Genomic DNA, 22,194 nt, shown 5'->3' on the forward strand with positions numbered 1-22,194 from the left:
AGAGATGATAATATCTCCTGCAGAATTAACTTCATTTACTTTTAATTGCCTTTTTCGTGTGAAAAATAGTTTTTGCTCTTGGGCACTTACATTTTACTATTCGAGTTTCCGTATGTAGTTTGTATTTGTCAATGTTGATCTTGCTACTGACCCAGTGGTAAAAAAATCTGGAAAAGTTGGATATATTAAAAATTTCATGAAGCCTACCAATGTTACTTCGAGTAGTGATACGGTTCAAAAAAAATTTTTTTTTGGATTTTGTTTGGATTTTTACGAGAAATTATTTGTACAAAATGCGTTCAATAACTGCAATGGTTTTTAATTGCAGTTTGATAGTTGCAACAGTTTTGCAGTTTTCGAACCTTCTGAACTTCAAAACGATGTCAAAGTCAATGATAGCCGCGCTCAAGCATGTTAACGATCATTCAGTAATTTGCGTTCGATCATTTAGTAGTTTGTCAATAACACATTTCAGAAGCTGAATTTCAAAATATGTTGTATGGTGGACTTCTAGTGCGAAGGTTTTTCTATAACTCTGCCTAATGGTTCGTTGCTTCACTAGTAACGGAGTTATAGCTATAATTTCAGTAACTTAGACTAAATGATAACAAAATTCCAATCATTTAGTTTGAGTTACTGCAACTAGCGCTCTAACTCCGTTAATAATTGAATTCTAATAACGAACCATTAGAAAAAGTTGTAGAAAAACCTTCGCACTAGAAGTCCACCGTATAACCTATTTTGAAATTCAGTCTCTGGAGTGTGTTATTGACAAACTACTAAATGATCGAACGCAAATTATTGAATGATCGTTAACATCCTTGGCTGCGCTTCACAATCATGAGCACTTCTATTGCATCTGACGTCAACTGACAATCGCTTGACGTATAGAATGCGTTGCAGTTATCGAATGGCATCCGCTAACTGAAACGTAAACATGTTTCAGTTATTTAATTCTTTAATATTGATATTAATAATTCGTCTCATAGAGTCGCCATTACAAAATCCGAAATCAGTAAAATAAGATATAAAACCTTTCTCACGCTTATCAACGAACTGAAACCACACCAAATAACTCACTTTCTTCGCCACTTGAACTAAAATCAATTCCACTTCCATTTCTCTTCTGTTCTTCCTCTGCAGATTGCGGCGCCGGAGCGATACGAAACGTCCACCTGGTGGTGGACCCGCCAGCCGTCCGACGATCACACCACGCCACCCTGCGCTGTCTGTACGACCTGGGCGACTCGCCGCTCTACTCGGTCAAGTTCTACCGGGGCCTGCGGGAGTTCTACCGATACCTCCCGAGCGAGTACCCGGAGAAGAAGGCCATCCCCTTTCCGGGCATCAACGTGGACGTAAGTTTTTCTTTTTTCTTTTTTTTTACTTCTAAGGGTTTCAAGTTTCGACAGTCGTTCGGCTCCTTCCTGGGTGTAATTATAATCCTTTCGGGGGAATAAAGCACTCAACTGGGGAGGCGTCATAGCGGAAAGGGTACCACCATCACCACCACCGTGCAATAACGTGGCCTGAGTGCCAATTCCGCAAAGTTGAATGGAGAGTTTTCTTTAAATATTTTCCTTCCTTCCGTCCGTGTTTGCCGGCTAGTTGAGATGACGCTCATCCTCATCGCCATTGCAATCAGCCAAAGTGGATGGTAAAGGGGATAGGGGTGGGGAGACACTTTGTGAGACCAGCCGATAGGAAAGAAAATGGAAAACGTCCCAGCAGTGCTCGGCCATGGCGGTGGTGGGGGCAGCGCCCCGAAACTCTTCTCAGTTTCATTTTCTCGAAGGTTGAGCGTAAAGTATAGGATTACACTCAATTATCCGGCTTCGATTCTAGGAATAAAAGCTTTCCGTTTGAGAGGTGCTGTCTGATAGTGGAGGATTTATATGAAAGAGGGTATAAACAGCGCTGGCTGCGTTAATTCTGCAGATTGGATTTCGAGTTTTGGGATAAAATAAATTGGGTAAAACTTTCTTCGGTGAGCGAATTGGTCCACGATTAATTACTATGCTACTTTAAGCTTGAAATATATTTTATTCAAATCCCAAGTTAGCAGACATTTTGTTCGGAAAATGGAGATAAACATCGATTATAACCTTATCGAGATTCTACTGAACGGTATCGCATTTCAAGCGGACAGCTATTGGAACTTATGTAAAATTATGACTCCGAAAAGTGTATCCTCGATGAGAGTGTGATAATTTTGGATTTCACTTTGATGCCTCAATGAGCTACACAAGGCTTTGTGGACGATTATGCGGTAAACGTGCTCCCAAAGCAATGAGCCTTGGGGGAATAACACCGCATTGTTGGCCGTTGTCATTCGAAGCGTGGGCGTACGAAAGAAATAATCCCAAAATTAGGTTCAATCCACTCAAATTCAATTGCTTTTGCTTAAAAAACTCTGTTTGAAGAAACGGATCACAATTTCTTCATACAATACAAATTGTTATAATTTAAAGCTGCGATCGAAATTCTACGTAGAACTTAAAAACAGACATTAAAGGCCTTGAGACGTTTGAGATCGACATCCAGTAATTATATTCTATCGCAGCCGATAATAGAAGCAGCTTTATTGAAGCTGCGTAACCCCTAAATCTAACAAGAGCGAGAAATGTACAACGGATGAGAAATTAAGAAAAGTAGTTTTCTAATGAAATTTCAGAAAAGAATACGTGAACGTGCAAAAGATTTTACCACGGAAAATGAGAAAAGTTTCTTGTGGAAATTCCGAACAACTTTGGGCAAAAGATTACTTATCGGCTTGCATTAAAACTCGCCACCCAGATTATTAGGAAATATCGAACGGTTTGTCGAAAATGTGGCCGTTTTACCTAAAGTCTTTCGGGTGAATGCCATTTGCCCGAAGATCACTAGGCCGAAGGATGATTGGCCGCATAAGTCATTTGTTCGAATTTGTTATTGGGCCGAAAATTCCGTTTGGCCGAAATGGTCATTTGGCAAAAAAGGTCGTTTGGCCGAAACTGTCATTACACCGAATAGGCTATTTGGCCGAAAATGCCGCTTGGACAAATAATGGTTTTGTAGAACATTTGACGGAAAATTGAATTTGACCAAACAAGTCTCACGATCGTAAATATTATTTGGCCGATCTATAGTACATGTAAAAATGTGAAGTAATTATTGATAATTGAGAAGTAGAAAGTGAGAAGTGAGAAACGTCTCACTCCTTACTTTTCACTGCGTATTTCTCCTTTTAGCGGTACGCATGTTCCACATATGTTACTGCATCTCATATATGAGTAGATTCAGCCACAACCAAGTTGCTGTGACTAGGTTTATCTTTCTTGTGCTGCTCGGGTCACTTCTCATTTCTTACTGTGAAAGGTGACAAGGGAGATGAGAAACATCACACTTTTCACTCATAGTTTCTCAGTTCCTACTTCTTATTTTTCACTTCCCATTTCTCATTTCTAACTTCGCACTTCAAACTTCTCATAGTGAAAAGTGAGATGTAAGGCTTCTTACTTCTCAGTTTATACTTTCTTTTCTAACTTCTCACTTCTCAAATAGAGATGTGCGACGCTGCCAACCGTTTTTGACGTTTTTTGCCAAACAGGTTACTTCGGACGAAGTTTGTCAGAAAGAGCCATTTGGTCGAAAATGTCATTCGACCGAACGAGTCATACGGTGGAAAATGTGGTTTGCCTAAATAGGTCATTTGGCTGAAAATGTCATTTCGCCGAACTGGTCATGAGACCAATAACGTCGTTTGGCCAAAAATGTCTTATGACCGAAAATGTCATTTGGCAGAATGGATCATAAGACCGTAAATGTCGGTTGTTGTACACGGGGCATACGTCCAAAATTGTAGTTTGACCGAACAATACTGCCGTTATACGCACAACTGCCCCATGTAGATAGGGATTCCCAGCAAACATGGGACAAGTATGCATATAACGGCAGAATAGTGAATGTGAAAATTGGGAAGTGATTGATGACATTTGAGTAGTGAGAAGTAGGCAATGAGAAGTGCGAAATGGTAATTGAGAGGTTTGAAAAAGTGATATGTGATTATCAAGAAGTGGGAAAAGATACATGAGACTTCTGATTTCTCGCACTTGTGAGAAATGAGAAGTATGAAGTTATAAATAAAAAGTCTCCTAGATTCTCACTCATTATATCTCTCTTAATACTTCTAAGAAGTGTGTGAAAATTAGAAGTGGAAATAACAATTCATACGTTTCACTTCCCACTTCTTATTCTTCATTTCTCAATTCTTACTTCCAATAGTGAAAAGTGAGAAGTTCGAAGTGCGAAAACTGCGAAGCTAGAAAAAAGTGATAAGTGAGACGTTTCACTTATTTCTTTTCACTTTTTCACCTTTTTTTAGAATGAAGGAATATGAAGTAAAATGTCTCACTTCTATCTTCTTATTTCTCACTTTTCACATCATACTCCTCACTGTGAGATTTAAAAAAATAGAAATGAGAAGTGAAAAGTTGGATATAAGGTGTGATAAGTGAGACGTCGCACGCCCGGTGTCCCTTCGCATTTTTTCACTTTTGGAAGTGAGAACTGAGTGATGAGAAGTGAAAAATAAGAAGCAAGACTTCCCTCTTACTGCTTGCTTCTCACTCTTTTTTTCTCGCTTCTCCTTGGAAAAAGTTAGAAGAGCGAAAGAAGTAGGAAATGCGAAGTGAGAGATGGGTAGTGAAAAGCGAACGTCTCACTTCTCACATCAAATCATTAAATCATCAAATTATCAAATCATAAAATCATTAAATCATCAAATTATAGAACCATCAAATCATCAAATCATCAAATCATCAAATCATCAAATCATCAAATCATCAAATCATCAAATCATCAAATCATCAAATCATCAAATCATCAAATCATCAAATCATCAAATCATCAAATCATCAAATCATCAAATCATCAAATCATCAAATCATCAAATCATCAAATCATCAAATCATCAAATCATCAAATCATCAAATCATCAAATAATCTAATCATCAAATCATAAAATCAATAAATCATTAAATCATCAATATAAGAACAAGTCAATTAGTCGAATAGGTCATTTGGCCGAATAAGTCATTTGGCCAAATAGGCCATTTGGTCGAAAAGGTCATTTGGCCAAATAGTCGTTTGATATAGCCGAGGAGGTCATTTGGCCAAATAGGCCATATGGCCGAATCAGTCGATTGTATAATATTTCGCCGAAAACTATTTGGCGGAGTTCCTTTTCGCGGTTGAACATTTCGCGGAATAAAATTTGGCGGTTTGAAACTTTACGCGGTACGACATTTAGCGGTTTGTACCTTTTCGCCGAATGACTTTTGGCGGAATGTACCATTTCGCGGAATATTAATAATAATGCATAGCTTAGTGTTCATTCAGAAATTCCACAATTATTACCGGCAAAGCTTCCAAGCCAAGTTACCATTTTTTTTGCATTCGTATAACTTTTATTAGTTATAAATTTTGAATAAATTTCCTAGACCGGGCCAGAAGTTGAACCCAGCCTCTTTCAGCATAGTCTGCCTAAACAGCCACGCATCTTCCCGCACGGCTAAGAAAGTATTACAAACTTCATATTGATTTATTTAATGTCTATTACGCTTGTGTCATTGGCGGGTAACATGGAAAAACAAGAAAAGCACAATGAAACTCACGAGTAAGCGGAGACCTGTAGCATTTATAGTCCTGCCCACAATAATAATAAAGACAAAACGTGAACGTAACATGTTTGTATTGAACAGATTTAAAACTCCTCTAATCTCCCTGACATTATTACTAGTGGTACCTGCGCACTATTGTTACTTAAGGTGAAGGTGGGTTGAGTACCAAAACGAAGCTTTGATAGTATTGGTACAATAAAAACTTTCATATACTGTAGTAGTATTGGTGTCGTATTTATAAATCACAAAGAATATTAGTAGGGTGGTTCAAAAAACGACCCAGAACCACCACGCTTACTCGATTCCGTCCCATGCTCCGAGTGTCCTCAAAAAATCGATTTGAACAAAAACTGGTTGAGCGCAAGCCGGTTCAAGTTTGTATGAAAACTAGAAAGGGAAACTAAACCTTTTATTACACTGGCTACAGCGCTAAAAGCAACATTCCAGAGACTTCAGTGAACGAAAACCGCACCGCAGGAAAGATCCATTGATTACGTAACGCAAATATAGCATTTTATACTCCACTCACCCTTATGTCACCTTTTTGTATGAAGTATCTGCCCCTGGTACGATAGTGTAGACTAGACTAGACTAGAAGTATCTGCCCCTGGTGCGATAGATATCACAGACAAATTCTGGGTATTTTGTTGAATTGCACGTTTCACTGATGCCTTATGAGAAGTCTAATCATCATGCGAAAGAATCGCAACCTCGATTAAAATCGACTCCCAACTATTGGAACGACCATTCAATATGGATTGTCTATGGAGTTGAAGCTCTTAAATATTTCATCCAGTCATATGGTCTTCACCCTCGCCATCGCCCAATGACGGAGTGCCAGAATCAGAATAATGTTAAATTCAACCTCGCCATATCAACTGTCATACAAACCTGAAACGACCTGCGCACGGTAAGCTTCTTTTCAAACCAGCCCAAACCATTGGATGACACCCAAATTATAAATCATAATCAACTGAGCGTGGCGAAGTAAAATTATTTTTTGAGCCACCCTACTTATTAGTTTGCTGCTGCCGGTGCCGGTGCACCGCGGTGTTTACATTCGCTCCGCGATCAGTTTTTAATCGTTTTTTTTTTCGGGCAAAACTAGCAGTTTATACTAAGTTTTCGGTTCAAATATTTGACTGACTTCAAAAAGTGGTGTTTAATTTGCATTCTATCAACATTTCGGGCTGATCATGTGCGGAGCAGTGAGTAAAAACTAGATTTTTCCAATGCCCTTTGAGAAGAAGTGAAGTGCAGTGAAGAACCCACCAAATCGCGAACGGCTATTAAATTGGCACGAAACTGCTGATTTATGCTACAATTCGAGCCGGAATACATAGGATTCATTGAAGAAACATGTTCATTATCACGGGAAGTAAGGAAATATGCTGTGAACAGGTTAGTAATGTGAATATTAAACTTTTGTTCGATGCTGTTCGATGCTTTCGAATGTTGGTGGGAGAGGAGTGCGGGAGGTGTGGGGTTGGCCCGTGGAAGGTCCGGTGCCATATTGGCTGCCATCGTGGTACTCTTCCAACTATGTCCTTAAGCTACTGCGGCTGCACGAACGATGATCGGGGCCTCGTGCTGATATGTTGTTGCTCAGGGTCCAACGGGATGGGAGCCTACGAGTAGCACCTTGGGCTATGCCTTGCTCGGGATGCATAATGCTTCGAACGCACTTTTTCGGAATGTGCTTTCACACACGTATTTTGCCTGGCCACTACACACAGATGCACTCCTCCACTGGATGCACTCAGTGCGACTATTCTCAATGTTGCACTCTTTACTTCGATGCGACGTTGCACAGAGATCACTTCTCACCCTGGTCAATGTGAGTTCAATGCGACACATGCATGTCGCGCTGCTGGCTGTATGCCACACACTCACTTTCCTAGCACTATTTTGTCGACCTACGTTTTGCATATCCACAAACGCCCTTGTCCTGACTGCTTTGCTTATTGAAGGCGCGATCGATGCCCGTTCGTTTCCACACCTGGACCGTCACGGAGGCGACTTGAAGCAAATAGAAACCTGCAAAAGAGGCCTCTGTGACGACCACACATCGCCGTACACCGGGCAGACGCATCCATACAAAGAAGGGATAATCAACTCCTTTCGCCTTATACCGGGCAGATGCGTTCTTTTAAAGATGGTATTATCAACTCCTTTCGCCTTATACCGGGCAGATGCATTCATTAAAAAAGGCGTAAATTAGTACAATAATGGGTTCGGGTCGGGTACGGGTTTGTGAGATTTAAAAAAAATCGGGTCCGGGTCGGGTACGGGTTTAAGAAATAAAACACTGAATATTATTTTATTTAGTCTTGTTAACTGTGAGGCAAGCTCGTTGTTTGGGGTTACATTTTTTTCGATTTCAGAAAATATGTAGTTTGAAGTTTTGGGCAATACTTTAGTGCGGGCTTAAATGATTAAATTATGTCGGGTTTGGGTCGAGTACGGGTTTACGAATGTAAAAATTCTCGGGTACGGGTCGGGTTTGGGTTTGATAAAAAAAATTATTCCGGGTTCGGGTCGGGTCAGGGTTTGAAGGAAATTTACAAATCGGGTTCGGGTCGGGTTTGGGTTTACAAAATGTGAAACCCGACCATCTCTAGGGCAGATGCATTCATTCAAAGTAGGCATTTTCTTTTCCTTTTACGTTTGTGTTTTTCGGCGAAATAGTATACAACCGAATCAGTCATTTGGTTGAGTAGATCATTTGGCCGAAAAGGTTACTATGAAAAGTGAGAAATAAGAATTTTGAAGTAATGAGTGAGAAGACAGGCGTCTCCCTTCTCACTTTACGTAGTAAGAAATGAGAGGTGAGAAGTGAGACGTCCCACTTCTCACTCCTCACCTCATACTTTTCACTGTGAAAAGTGAGTAGTGAGATTTCTTACTTCACACTTCATACTTTTCACAGTAAGAAGTGAGTAGTGAGACCTGACCGAAAAATTAATTTGGCCGAAAAGCCATTTGGTCGGAAGGTTATATAGCCAAATAGGTTATTTGGCCGAATAAGTCAGTTGCCCGAATAAGTCACTTGGCCGAATATGTAGTTCGGTCGAATGTGTCATTTGACGTCTCACATCTCACTCCTCACTTTGAGAAGTGAGAAATAAGAAGTTAGAAGTCTCACTTTATTCTTCTTACTTTACGCAGTGAAGAATGAGGAGTGAGAAGTGGAAAGTGAGAAATCTTACTTCTTGCTACTCATCTCATTCTTCTCATTTCACTCCTCATCTCTCACTTCTCACTGTGAGCAGTTATATGTGAGTTGTGAGACGTCTCACTTCTCACTTCCCACTACTCACTTTTCACAGTGAGATACGGGAAATAAGTTATAAGAAGTGAGACGTCTCACTTTTCAAACCTCATTTCTCGCTTTTCAAATGCCTTAAAGTCGTGTAGAGATGACAAAAGGTCGAAAGGGCAAAAGGCCGAAGGACAAAAGGTAGAATGAACAAAAGGTCGAAAGGACGGAAGGTCGAAAGGACAAAAAGTCGAAAGGACAAAAGGTCGAAAGAACAAATGGTCGAAAGTAAAAAAATTGAAAGGACAAAAGGTTGAAACAAAAAACAGATCAAAAATTCAATTTTAAACTTTGAACAGTTAAAAATTAAAAAAAAAAAAGTTTCCCGTCTGAAGGCGGTCTTGGGGAATCTATGTCAAAAGGTCGAAGGTCATAAGGTTGAAGGACAAAAGATCGAAAGGACAAAAGGTCGAAAGAGCAAAATGTCGAGAGGACAAAAGGTCGAAGGGACAAAAGGCCGAAAGGACAAAAGGTCGAAAGGACAAAAGGTCGAAATACCAAAAGGTCGAAAGGACAAAAGGTCAAAGGGACAAAAGGTCAACAGTCAAAAGGTCGAAAAGTCAAAAGATCGAAAGGACAAAAGGTCAAAAGGACAAAATATCGAAAGGGCAAAAGGCCGAAAGGATAAAAGGTCGAAAGGACAATAGGTCGAAAGGATGAAAGGTCGAAAACAAAAGGTGGAAAATATAGAATGTCGAAAGGACAAAATGTAGAAGACAAAAGGTCGAAGGTCAAATGGTCGAAAGTCAAAAACATTGAAGGGAAAAAAGGTCGAAAGTCAAAAACTAAAAGGACAAAAGGTCGAAATGACAAAGTCGAAGAAAAAGAGGGTCGAAAAAATAACAGAAGGTTGAATGAAAAACAGGTCAAAAAATCAATTTTGAAGCTTGAACAATTAAAAATTCTAAACAAATATTTAAGTTTCCCATCTGAAGGCGGTCTTGGGCGTTGGAGGGTTACTAGTTGACTTCAAATTGAAACACAAACGTTCACAAATCACGTAAGATTTATTTATTATTTATTCAGACTAAGGCCGAAGTGGCCTGTGCGGTATATAAGAGTCTTCTCCATTCGGCTCGATCCATGGCTACACGTCGCCAACCACGCAGTCTACGGAGGGTCCGCAAGTCATCTTCCACCTGATCGATCCACCTTGCTAGCTGCGCACCTCGCCTTCTTGTTCCCGTCGGATCGTTGTCGAGAACAATTTTCACCGAGTTACTGTCCGACATTCTGGCTACGTGCCCGGCCCATCGCAGTCGGCCGATTTTCGCGGTGTGAACGATGGATGGTTCTCCCAACAGCTGATGCAACTCGTGGTTCATTCGCCTCCTCCACGTACCGTCCACCATCTGCACCCCACCATAGATGGTACGCAGCACTTTCCTTTCGAAAACTCCAAGTGCGCGTTGGTCCTCCACGAGCATCGTCCAGGTCTCGTGTCCGTAGAGGACTACCGGTCTAATTAGCGTTTTGTAGATTGTCAGTTTGGTACGGCGGCGAACTCTATTCGATCGGAGAGTCTTGCGGAGTCCAAAGTACGTACGATTCCCAGCCACTATGCGTCTCCGAATTTCTCTGCTGGTGTCAATTTCGGCAGTCACTAGTGAGCCCAAGTAATTCTTCTATCTACATATCTTCTTCTACAAATTCTTCTACCACCTCGATTTCGTCACCACCGATGCAAACTCGCGGTGGGTGGCTCAAATTGTCTTCTCTTGAACCTCTTCCTATCATGTAATTCGTCTTCGACGTGTTGATGACTAGTCCGATCTTAGCTTCCCTCTTCAGTCTGATGTAGGCTTCCTCCATCTTTTCAAAGTTACGTGCCATAATATCTATGTCGTCGGTGAAGCCAAACAACTGGACGGACTTATTGAAAATTGTACCACTCGTGTTAATCCCTGCTCTTCGTATTACCCTTCCAAAGCGATGTTGAATAGCAGACACGAAAGACCATCACCTTGCCGTAACCCTCTGCGGGTTTCGAAGGGACTCGAGAATGCCACTGAAACTCGAACTACGCACATCACCCGACCCATCGTCGCTTTGATCGACCGTGTCAGTTTATCCGGAAAACAGTGTTCGTGCATTAGCTGCCATAGCTGGTCCCTATCGATTGTATCATATGCGGCTTTGAAGTCGATGAATAGATGATGTGTGGGCACGTTGTATTTGCGGCATTTCTGCAGTACTAGGCGAATGGCGAACACCTGGTCCGTGGTGGAGCGTTCGCCCATAAAACCCGCCTGGTACTGCTCCACGAACTCCCTTGCAGTTGGTGCTAGTCGACGGCATAAAATTTGGGAGAGTACCTTGTACGCGGCGTTCAGCAATGTGCGGTAGTTGCTACAATCCAGCTTATCGCCCTGTTTGTAGATGGAACACACGACACCTTCCATCCACTCCTGCGGCAAAACTTCCTGCTCCCTAATCTTGGTAATGGCCCAGTGCAGCGCTCTAGCCAGTGCCTCACCACAGTGTTTAAATAGCTCTCCTGGTAGTTGGTCAACCCCAGGGGCTTTGTTGTTCTTCAGCCAGCCAATCTCCTCTTGGATTTCCTGGAGATCCGGAGTCGGTAGAATTATGTCCTGCGCGCGTTCTCCCAGGTCCATCACCATACCGTTATCTTCGTCTGCCACATCGCCATTCAGGTGTTCTTCGTAGTGCTGCCGCCACCTTTGGATCACCTCACGCTCGTTCGTAAGAAGGTTCCCGTTTATGTCCTTGCACATATCAGGCTGTGGCACGTGACCCTTACGTAAACGGTTCAACTTCTCATAGAATTTTCGTGTTTTATTAGCGCGGTACAGTTGCTCCGTCTCTTCACGGTCTCGATCTTCCTGCTGGCGCTTTTTCCTCCGAAAAATCTGTTTGTCTGTTCCGCGCCTGTTTATATCGTGCCTTGTTCGCCCTCGTGCGGTGTTGCAGCAAACTCGCCCATGCTGCATTCTTCTCTTACACTAACTGCTCACATTCACCGTCATACCAGTCGTTTCTCTGATCCGGGGGCACCGTGCCAAGTGCAGCGGTTGTGGTGCTACCAATGGCGGATCGAATATCTCTCTAGCAATCTTCAAGATACGCTGCGCCTAGCTGCTCTTCCGTTGGAAGTGCCACTTCCAGCTGCTGCGCGTATTCTTGGGCTAGTCTACCATCTTGTAGCCGCCCAATGTTAAGTCGCGGCGTCCGACTTCGACGCGTGTTGTACACCGTCGAGAGTTTTGAGCGCAGGCATACTGCAACGAGGTAGTGGTCGGATTCAATATTCGCACTGCGGTAAGTGCGGACGTTCGTGATGTCGGAAAAGAATTTACCGTCGATTAGAATGTGGTCGATTTGGTTTTCCGTTTCTTGGTTAGGTGATCTTCATGTGGCCTTGTGGATATTTTTGCGGGGAACGAAGGTGCTTCGGACTACCATTCCGCGGGAGGCTGCGAAGTTTATGAATCGTTGGCCGTTGTCATTCGATACGGTGTGCAGACTATCCGGTCCGATGACCGGTCTATACATTTCCTCCCTTCCTACCTGTGCATTCATGTCACCGATGACGATTTTGACGTCCCGCAGTGGGCATCCATCATATGTCTGCTCCAGCTGTGCATAGAACGCTTCCGTCGGATCTCCCTTCGTGTGGGCAGTGCACGTTGATGATGCTATAGTTGAAGAAACGGCATTTTATCCTCAGCTTGCACATCCTTGCGTTGATTGGCTGCCACCCAATCACGCGTTGGCGCATCTTTCCCAGCACTATGAAGCCGGTTCCCAGCTCGTTGGTGGTGCCACAGCTTTGGTAGAAGGTAGCCGCTCGATGCCTGCTTTTCCACACTTTCTGTCCTGTCCAGCAAATCTCCTGCATCGCCACGACGTCGAAGTTGCGGGGATGTAATTCATCGTAGATCATCCTGTCGCAGCCTTCGAAACCTAGCGACTTGCAATTCCATGTTCCAAGCTTCCAATCGCAGCTTTTTATAGAGGTTTAACAGGGCCAACTGTCAAACCCCACCACATCCTAGGCAAGCCCCACAACTCGCAGATGGCCTGGGGAGGGATCGTCAAGCCCTTGGACATAGTCCCTGCTGCCCACAAATCACGTAAGATAGCGTTCATAAATAACGTAACGCTTAGAGGGGACGGGGAGTTGAGAAAAGTGTGACGATCCATACACATTTTTTAGATGTTTTTTTTACTAAAAATGAGACATAGGGCGGAGGAGGGTTTTAAATTTGCAATTTTTGCGTTACGAAATTGAAGGATCTTCACTAACGCAAATTTTGGCAATTCAATATCCTTCCCAACTTTACAGCGTATCGCTACGCTAATAAAAATAAATGTATTATATATATTCGTTTTTAGTTACTTAAGAACAAATTTTGTGAACAAAAATGTATTATCTTTTGAGCACAAAATAAAATTACTGTCATTAGAAGATGGTATGTTAAGCAAAAATGATGTATTTTGAATTATCATTTTGATGAAAATGAGTGAAGAAATATTTTCAGGAATTACAATTAAAGTTAATAAAGCCTAGCAATACTAAAATATTGATTTAACAATACACCTCTGAAGAATACCCTATGTTTTAACAAAGGAAAATTCTAGAATGATATGTTTTCAAGTGTTTTTGGTAGTTCATATGCGGTATAAAATACGAAAAAGTTATGTATAAAAAAAAGAAAACAACAATGAAAATAAGGCTAAACACAAATAAATATTGATGTGCGAAACTCGAATGACGAGCCTTTGATTAAAAGATTCAACAATAAAATATAATCAGGTTAAACACAAATAAATATAATTGTGCGAATCTTCAAAGCATGGCCTATGACTAAAAGAAGAAAAAATTCAACAATGAAATATTATCAGGTAAAACATAAATGTGCAAAAGAATGGTTGATTAACACTCGACGTTTTGCCTAATTTTTTCGAGCATCGAACTTTTGACCTTCGAGTTCTTGATCTTCAACTTTTTGGCCTTTTCTATCTTTGGTTCTTTCGACCTTTCGTCTTTCGACCTTTTTACTTTCAACCTTTTGTCCTTTGACGTATTTACTTTCGACCTTTTGTCCTTCGACCTTTTGACCTTTTTTCGTGTCGACCTTTTGTCCCTTCGACCTTTTGACCTTTTGTACTTTCGACCTTTGGACACCTTTGGACTTAAAGTCGTGTAGAGAGGACAAAAGGTCGAAAGGGCAAAAGGCCGAAGGACAAAAGGTAGAATGAACAAAAGGTCGAAAGTTAAAAAATTGAAAGGACAAAAGGTTGAAAAAAAAAAACAGATCAACAGACAGACCTTTTGTCCCTTCGACCTTTTGACCTTTTGTACTTTCGACCTTTGGACATTCCACCTTTTGACCTTCGACCTTTTGACTTTTGATCTTTTGGCTCGGATTTTTTGTTTCGACCTTTTGACCTTTTGTCCTCTCGACCTTCGACCTTTTGAATTTCGACCTTTTGTCCTTCGATGTTTTGGCTCAGATTTTTTGTTTCGACGTTTTAACCCTTCGACCTTTTGTCCTTTCGACCTTTTGACCCTTGACTCAGATTTGTTGTTTCGACCTTTTGACCCTTCGACCTTTTGCCCTTTCGACCTTTTATCCTTCGGCCTTTTGTCTTTCTTTCTTTTGTCCTACAACCGACCAAGTAACCTTTTCACCCAAATGTTCTGTTCTATCAATTGTCCTATTTGGACAAATCTCGCGTGATTTTTGAAAAAGTCGTAAATTCAAAATTGAAGCTCTCTTTGTTTACTTTCTTTTTCGATTATTACGAAGCCATACTAACATTTACATCGGATTTTTTCACCAAGATCTGAAGAAAATAGCTTTGTCTAGCTTCGGTATTAGTAAAAGAGAGCGTAATGAAAGCAAAACAAGCAAAATGAATGGAAGCGACATCAGTGGCCGATTAACCACGTTCACAAAATTGAATCAACCGTTTAAAGTAGAGAGTAGTAAAGTAGAAGTAGAAAGAAGTAAAGTAGAAAGTATTAAATAAATAAGAAAAATCAAATATGAAGAAAGAAGAAGATACCAAATGTACCAAAAATGGTAACTCGGCTTAGAAACCTCGCAGTTAACAACTGTGGAAGTGCCTGATGAACAGTAAGCTGCGAGGCGGCAATGTACCAGTGGGGGATGTAATGCCAATAAGAAGAAGAACCTGTTCGACCAAATGACCTATTCGGCCAAATGACTTTCGGCCGGATGACCTGTTCGGCCATGTGACTTTTGGCCAGATGGGTTTCAGCCTTACGGTTTGTTTGGTCTAGTGGCAAATGGGGTCAAACGTCCCTTTTCTCTTCAAAATTTTCAAACTTCAAAACTTAAATCTTCAAATCGTTAAATAATCAAGCCTTTAAAACTTAAAATTATCAAATCTTCAAATCTAGAGGTGTGCGCCTCCACATTTTTGCCTCGGTGCTTTGCATTTTATAACCTGTAAAGTTTTCACGTTGATTAAAATTCACAAATGTCGTAGAACTTTCTGAAGAACCACAGTTGATTTTCCTAAGAATTTTCCGATTGATATCCCCAAAACATTCCGTTGAAACTCCAGAGATTTTTTGTGACAATACATTGTGACAATACAATTGTGACAATGTTGGTCAAGTGGGTGGGATTAGAATTATTCTCTTTTGAACTGAGAAAAAGTGCTGGATTCATATTCCAAACACTTGTTTTCAAATAGCATTTTTTGCTTTTTTCATGTCATTTTCATCATGTCCGTAGGATGTTGAATTAATTGGTAACATTGATTCTCCATACAGACCATTGGAAGTTTTGGTTTTAAGGTGTTCAAATGCAAGTTTTTAGGGTATTAATCATGTTCCGAATTTGAGTCAAAGTGGTAGCTTGCCTTTTTCCCACCGCTGACTTTCTAAATTATTTTCAGACTCTGTTGCTATTGCCACAAACATTGGTCAATATGTGCCTGCAAACACCAGGCTTGGCATTTTACAACATTCTAATGTTCTAAAATATGCAACCATAATTACCCCATTTGGCATTCCTTTCCATTTGAGAATGTGGCCTGAAATATTGCTGCCAGTTTTTATTTGCAAGATATTCATTCATCAACTAAATCCTGTTCATATCTCATCAAACAATTGCAAACATGCCGCCAAAACTGCTCCCACCACAACGTGCTCCACTTCCGCAGAAGGACATTTCTGATTCTCGTTTTAAACACTGCCTTCAAAACGCCGAAAGTGCTCCTATTTTATTCCCGTCGGTTTCGCAAATGTTGCAGAACGTGTCGCCATAAATTGCAAAGCGCTCCTTTTCATAGTCGCCGTCATCGTCGTCGTCTTTCCATTGCTAAATTGTACGCTCACTGTTGGTAATTTCACAAACCAGAAATACGTCAATCACCCTACCGCGCGAAATTTAAGAAACCCACAAACGCTCGAATGCTTCACCAGTGTAGGAATGGGCGGAAGGCTGTCGCTTGTCGGTTGGAACGACGACCGATCATATCATAAATTTATTATGAGCCTCGGTGGGTTCTTTTCTACTCGAAAACCCGCGCCAGCTCGCGTGGACGGGCGTCAGCCGATTTAACGCCACCGATATTTATACGCGGGATCATATTTTGAAATGAAATATCGCGACTGTTGCTGTTTTGTTTTCCTCTCTCTTTCTTCGAGGAATTTCCAGTCTGGGTCTATTCAATTTTCGGAAGACGATACTTTTTCCTACCGGCGGGGCAGTGGTTCTCAGAATCACGCTGCTCTGGTTTCTTGAACGTTCTGTGAAAAATTCGCAGGATATAGGAGAGATTTACATTCATTTTTATTTATCATATTCAATATGTTTGCTGCTGAAATCGGAACTAAGAAGCTACCTCATAGTTGTACCGAACAATAAGCTCTTTCAGATAAATTTGTAAACCTCCGAAAATCGGAGAAAAAAAATGAAAAATCAACTGAAAACTTTTTGCACTGCGTTAAAGTTGAAACCCCTCCCCAATATGTTCTCGTGTTTTGGCAACAGCAGCGGCAGCAGATCGTTCAGAAAACTTTTCCAAGCTGTCTGCCATTTTGTTGTGTATCTTATTGTGTTTGGTTTTTGCTTTGATTTTTCGGTTCGTGTGTGCTCAAGCCACCACCGAAAACTTTCCCAGCCAGCAGCAGCAGCAGCAAAGTCATGCTCTGTTTATCGAAGTGATATTTTTCATTTTTTGAACAAAAATTGATTTCGAAGCACCCCTCCACGGAACCGAACGAACAAACAGAGCGTCGCTGTAATATGCGAAGACTTATCCCTCGTTCAACTTCTACCCACGATTCACATCAGCAATTCGTTGGCGTTGGTTGAAAATATTGTTGTTTTGATATCGTTTGCGTGTTTTCAATACATGAGCTTCACTGATTTCTGGTTTTCGCTTTTCTCCGATTTTTCCTTTCAGCTGATGCTTTCAAACGCCAGTCAGGTAGTGATCCGAAACGTTGGCTTCGGACTGTCTGGAAACTTTTCCTGCGAGGTCACCGCGGACGCGCCGCTCTACTCGACGGCGACCGGACACATCCAGATGCAGGTGGTCGGTAAGTTTGGACTTGGGGAACTGTATCAAGGGTAAATTATGATTATAATTATTATCAGATCTATCATTACCTCTGTTTGAACTATCACGTCTGATTCACTAAGAAGGGTCATCTGTTTGGCCGAAAATTTTGACCAAACAGGTCACAGAGCAAATAGAGATCTATTTGCCAAACAATTAGATTTGTTTGGAAAGAAGATCTATACTAGTCATGTTATCTGTTTGGTTTGATGTTATTTGACATATGACATTTTTCGACAATAGAGAACCAAACGAGATCCTACCGATCACAATAAGCATCCGTATTTATGGCAATCAAACAAAAAAGCAATTTGATGATTCTCGTACTGCCGGGCAGAACTCGACTGAAGTTCAGATTTGGAAAGTATTTTATCAACATGGAAGTTCGTTTTTGATATCCTCCTGAAGTTGCTCCAGGAATTTTCCCTGTAGTTGCTTTACGAATTCTTGTAAAGATGCTCCACTAATTTCTTCTGGATTACAACTTGTGTCCAATTGGTAGTTAAAATAACAGAAAATTATATCTGTTAAAAATTTGATAAAATTTTAATCCGAAACGACTGGTAGCTACTAAATTATATCATCAACTGTTATTAATATCTTAAGTTGTTAGTCATAAGAAATTCCTCGGACTTTTTTTGTGAAATTCTTCGAAATATCTCACATGGAATATACTAGCGAGATTTTTTGAAGATCTTACGGTAATTTTCTTTTAAATTCTTTATGAATTTTTCAGGTTTTTTGCTATTTTCTCAGAGGGTTTTTCGAAAAAAAAAAATGCTGTTGCTTAATTGTTTTTGTCACTCCCAAAAGATTTAACCGATGAGATCAGCGGCGTGAGTTATTCCAAGAATTCCTGGATGAACTCCTGGAATCCATTTTAATTCCTAGAGGATTCAAAAATGGATTCCAGAGAAAATTAAGAATGAATTCCAGGAGGAATTCAGGATGAAGCTCAGGAGGAATTCAGAATGAATTACAGGAAGAATTAATTCTGAATTTTCCTGCAATTCATATTGAGTTCCTCCACACAGATAAAAATATGTTGTGATTTTAAATGTATTTTCATGCACATATTTGGAGCATGCAAATAAACGTAACATTCAATCGATCTCACTATTCTTTTAAATCGAAATAAATGTAAACGGTGCTTGCTTGTAAAATTCAATCAAATTTTATTGGATTTCGAATGCTAATTCGTTTGATGGGATAGGCTGCAATTTTACACGTCGTTGAATTTTCAAAATTATTTGCTGTGCAGGAATTTATCATGAATTCTCCCAGGAATCCGAATTCCAGTCCAAAAATTGTCTAGACCGGCACCGGTAATCGAACCCAGCTACCCAAAGCACGATTTTGCTTTGTACGGCCAAAAAGCGCCCTGATGTACTATTTGTGATTTTTAATTTTCAATCTTCAAGATCCGATTTCCGGTTCCATTTTTTTTCTCTGGATTATTTTTGTTGGTAGGTATTTTAATTTATGATTTTTTTTTTTCCGATTTCCGCTATCTGACTTCAGATATTTAATTTGTAATTTCTGATATTTTGATTTTTTTTGTGATTTGTTGTTTCTGATTTTTGAATTCTGATTTAAAATTTCCGATTTTCTGATTTTCTGATTTTCTGATTTTCTGATTTTCTGATTTTCTGATTTTCTGATTTTCTGATTTTCTGATTTTCTGATTTTCTGCTTTTCTGATTTTCTGATTTTCTGATTTTTTGATTTTCTGATTTTCTGATTTTCTGATTTTCTGATTTTCTGATTTTCTGAATTTCTGATTTTCTGATTTTCTGATTTTCTGATTTTCCTTTTTTCTTATTTTTCCCCCTAAAATTCATTCTGAATTCACACTGCAATTCATTCTGAATTCCCCCTGGAATTCATTCTGAATTCCCCCTGGATTTCATTCTGAATTCCTTCTGGAATGCATTCTTAACTCCTCTTGGAATTCATTTGGAATTAATTTTAAATTCATTTTGAATTCCTCCTGAAATTCATTTTGAATTACTCATGGAATTCATTTTGAATTCCTCCCGGAGTTCATTTTGAATTCCTTCTTGATATAATTTTGAATTCCCCCTGAAATTTATTTTCATTTCCCCCAGGAATTCATTCTGAATTTCACCAGGAATCCATTTTCAATTTCCCCAGGAATTCAAATTACTCCCCCAGGAATTCATCCTGAATTCCCCCAGGAATTCATCCTGAATTCCCCCAGGAATTCATCCTGATTTCCCCCAGGAATTCATCCTGAATTCCCCCAGGAATTCATCCTGAATTCCCCCAGGAATTCATCCTGAATTCCCCCAGGAATTCATCCTGAATTCCCCAGGAATTCATCCTAAATTCCCCAGGAATTCATCCTAAATTCCCCAGGAATTCATCCTGAATTCCCCCAGGAATTCATCCTGAATTCCCCCAGGAATTCATCCTGAATTCCCCCAGGAATTCATCCTGAATTCCCCCAGGAATTCATCCTGAATTCCCCCAGGAATTCATCCTGAATTCCCCCAGGAATTCATCCTGAATTCCCCCAGGAATTCATCCTGAATTCCCCCAGGAATTCATCCTGAATTCTCCCAGGAATTCATCCTGAATTCCCCCAGGAATTCATCCTGAATTCCCCCAGGAATTCATCCTGACTTGCCCCAGGAACTCATCTTGAATTCCCCCGGAATTCATCCTGAATTCCCCAGGAATTCATCCTGAATTCCCAGGAATTCATCCTGAATTCCCCAGGAATTCATCCTGAATTCCCCAGGAATTCATCCTGAATTCCTAGGAATTCATCCTCGATTTCCCCAGGAATTCATCCTGAATTCCCCAGGAATTCATCCTGAATTCCCCAGGAATTCATCCTGAATTCCCAGGAATTCATCCTGAATTCCCAGGAATTCATCCTGAATTCCCCAGGAATTCATCCTGAATCCCCCAGAAATTCATTCTGAATTCCCCTAGGAATTCATCCTGAATTCCCCCAGGAATTCATCCTGAATTCCCCCAGGAATTCATCCTGAATTCCCCCAGGAATTCATCCTGAATTCCCCCAGGAATTCATCCTGAATTCCCCCAGGAATTCATCCTGAATTCCCCCAGGAATCCATCCTGAATTCCCCCAGGAATTCATCCTGAATTCCCCCAGGAATTCATCCTGAATTCCCCCAGGAATTCATCCTGAATTCCCCCAGGAATTCATCCTGAATTCCCCCAGGAATTCATCCTGAATTCCCCCAGGAATTCATCCTGAATTCCCCCAGGAATTCATCCTGAATTCCCCCAGGAATTCATCCTGAATTCCCCCAGGAATTCATCCTGAATTCCCCCAGGAATTCATCCTGAATTCCCCCAGGAATTCATCCTGAATTCCCCCAGGAATTCATCCTGAATTCCCCCAGGAATTCATCCTGAATTCCCCCAGGAATTCATCCTGAATTCCCCCAGGAATTCATCCTGAATTCCCCCAGGAATTCATCCTGAATTCCCCCAGGAATTCATCCTGAATTCCCCCAGGAATTCATCCTGAATTCCCCCAGGAATTCATCCTGAATTCCGCAGGGATTCATCCTGCACTCCCCCAGGAATTCATCCTGAATTCCCCCAGGAATTCATCCTGAATTCCCCCAGGAATTCATCCTGAATTCCCCCAGGAATTCATCCTGAATTCCCCAGGAATTCATCCTAAATTCCCCAGGAATTCATCCTAAATTCCCCAGGAATTCATCCTGAATTCCCCCAGGAATTCATCCCCAGGAATGCATCCTGAATTCCCCCAGGAATTCATCCCCAGGAATGCATCCTGAATTCCCCCAGGAATTCATCCTGAATTCCCCCAGGAATTCATCCTGAATTCCCCCAGGAATTCATCCTGAATTCCCCCAGGAATTCATCCTGAATTCCCCCAGGAATTCATCCTGAATCCCCCCAGGAATTCATCCTGAATTCCCCCAGGAATTCATCCTGAATTCCCCAAAGAATTCATCCTGAATTCCCCAGGAATTCATCCTGAATTCCCCAGGAATTCATCCTGAATTCCCCAGGAATTCATCCTGAATTCCCCAGAATTCATCCTGAATTCCCCAGGAATTCATCCTGAATTCCCCAGGAATTCATCCTGAATTCCTCAGGAATTCATCCTGAATTCCTCAGGAATTCATCCTGAATTCCTCAGAATTCATCCTGAATTCCAGGAATTCATCCTGAATTCCCCAGGAATTCATCCTGAATTCCCCAGAATTCATCCTGAATTCCCCAGGAATTCATCCTGAATTCCCCAGGAATTCATCCTGAATTCCCCAGGAATTCATCCTGAATTCCCCAGGAATTCATCCTGAATTCCCCAGGAATTCATCCTGAATCCCCAGGAATTCATCCTGAATTCCCCCCGGAATTCATCCTGAATTCCCCAGGAATTCATCCTGAATTCCCCCAGGAATTCATCCTGAATTCCCCCAGGAATTCATCCTGAATTCCCCCCGGAATTCATCCTGAATTCCCCCAGGAATTCATCCCCAGGAATGCATCCTGAATTCCCCCAAGAATTCATCCTGAATTCCCCCAGGAATTCATCCTGAATTCCCCCAGGAATTCATCCTGAATTCCCCCAGGAATTCATCCTGAATTCCCCCAGGAATTCATCCCCAGGAATGC

The 22,194-nt window shown here is 41.1% G+C and overlaps 1 protein-coding gene across 1 annotated transcript in view; it reads left to right on the plus strand.

The window, feature by feature from the left end:
• LOC134208246 (uncharacterized) overlaps positions 1 to 22,194 on the plus strand; it is a 525,640-nt gene that overhangs the window by 207,055 nt on the left and 296,391 nt on the right. The window contains exons 3-4 of the mRNA XM_062684279.1: positions 1,144 to 1,358; positions 17,389 to 17,524. Of these exons, the coding sequence (XP_062540263.1) occupies positions 1,144 to 1,358; positions 17,389 to 17,524 (351 nt within the window). The remainder of the gene's footprint in view (positions 1 to 1,143; positions 1,359 to 17,388; positions 17,525 to 22,194) is intronic.

Source organism: Armigeres subalbatus, chromosome 1 (assembly GCF_024139115.2).
Source record: "Armigeres subalbatus isolate Guangzhou_Male chromosome 1, GZ_Asu_2, whole genome shotgun sequence".
NCBI classification, from domain to species: domain Eukaryota; kingdom Metazoa; phylum Arthropoda; class Insecta; order Diptera; family Culicidae; genus Armigeres; species Armigeres subalbatus.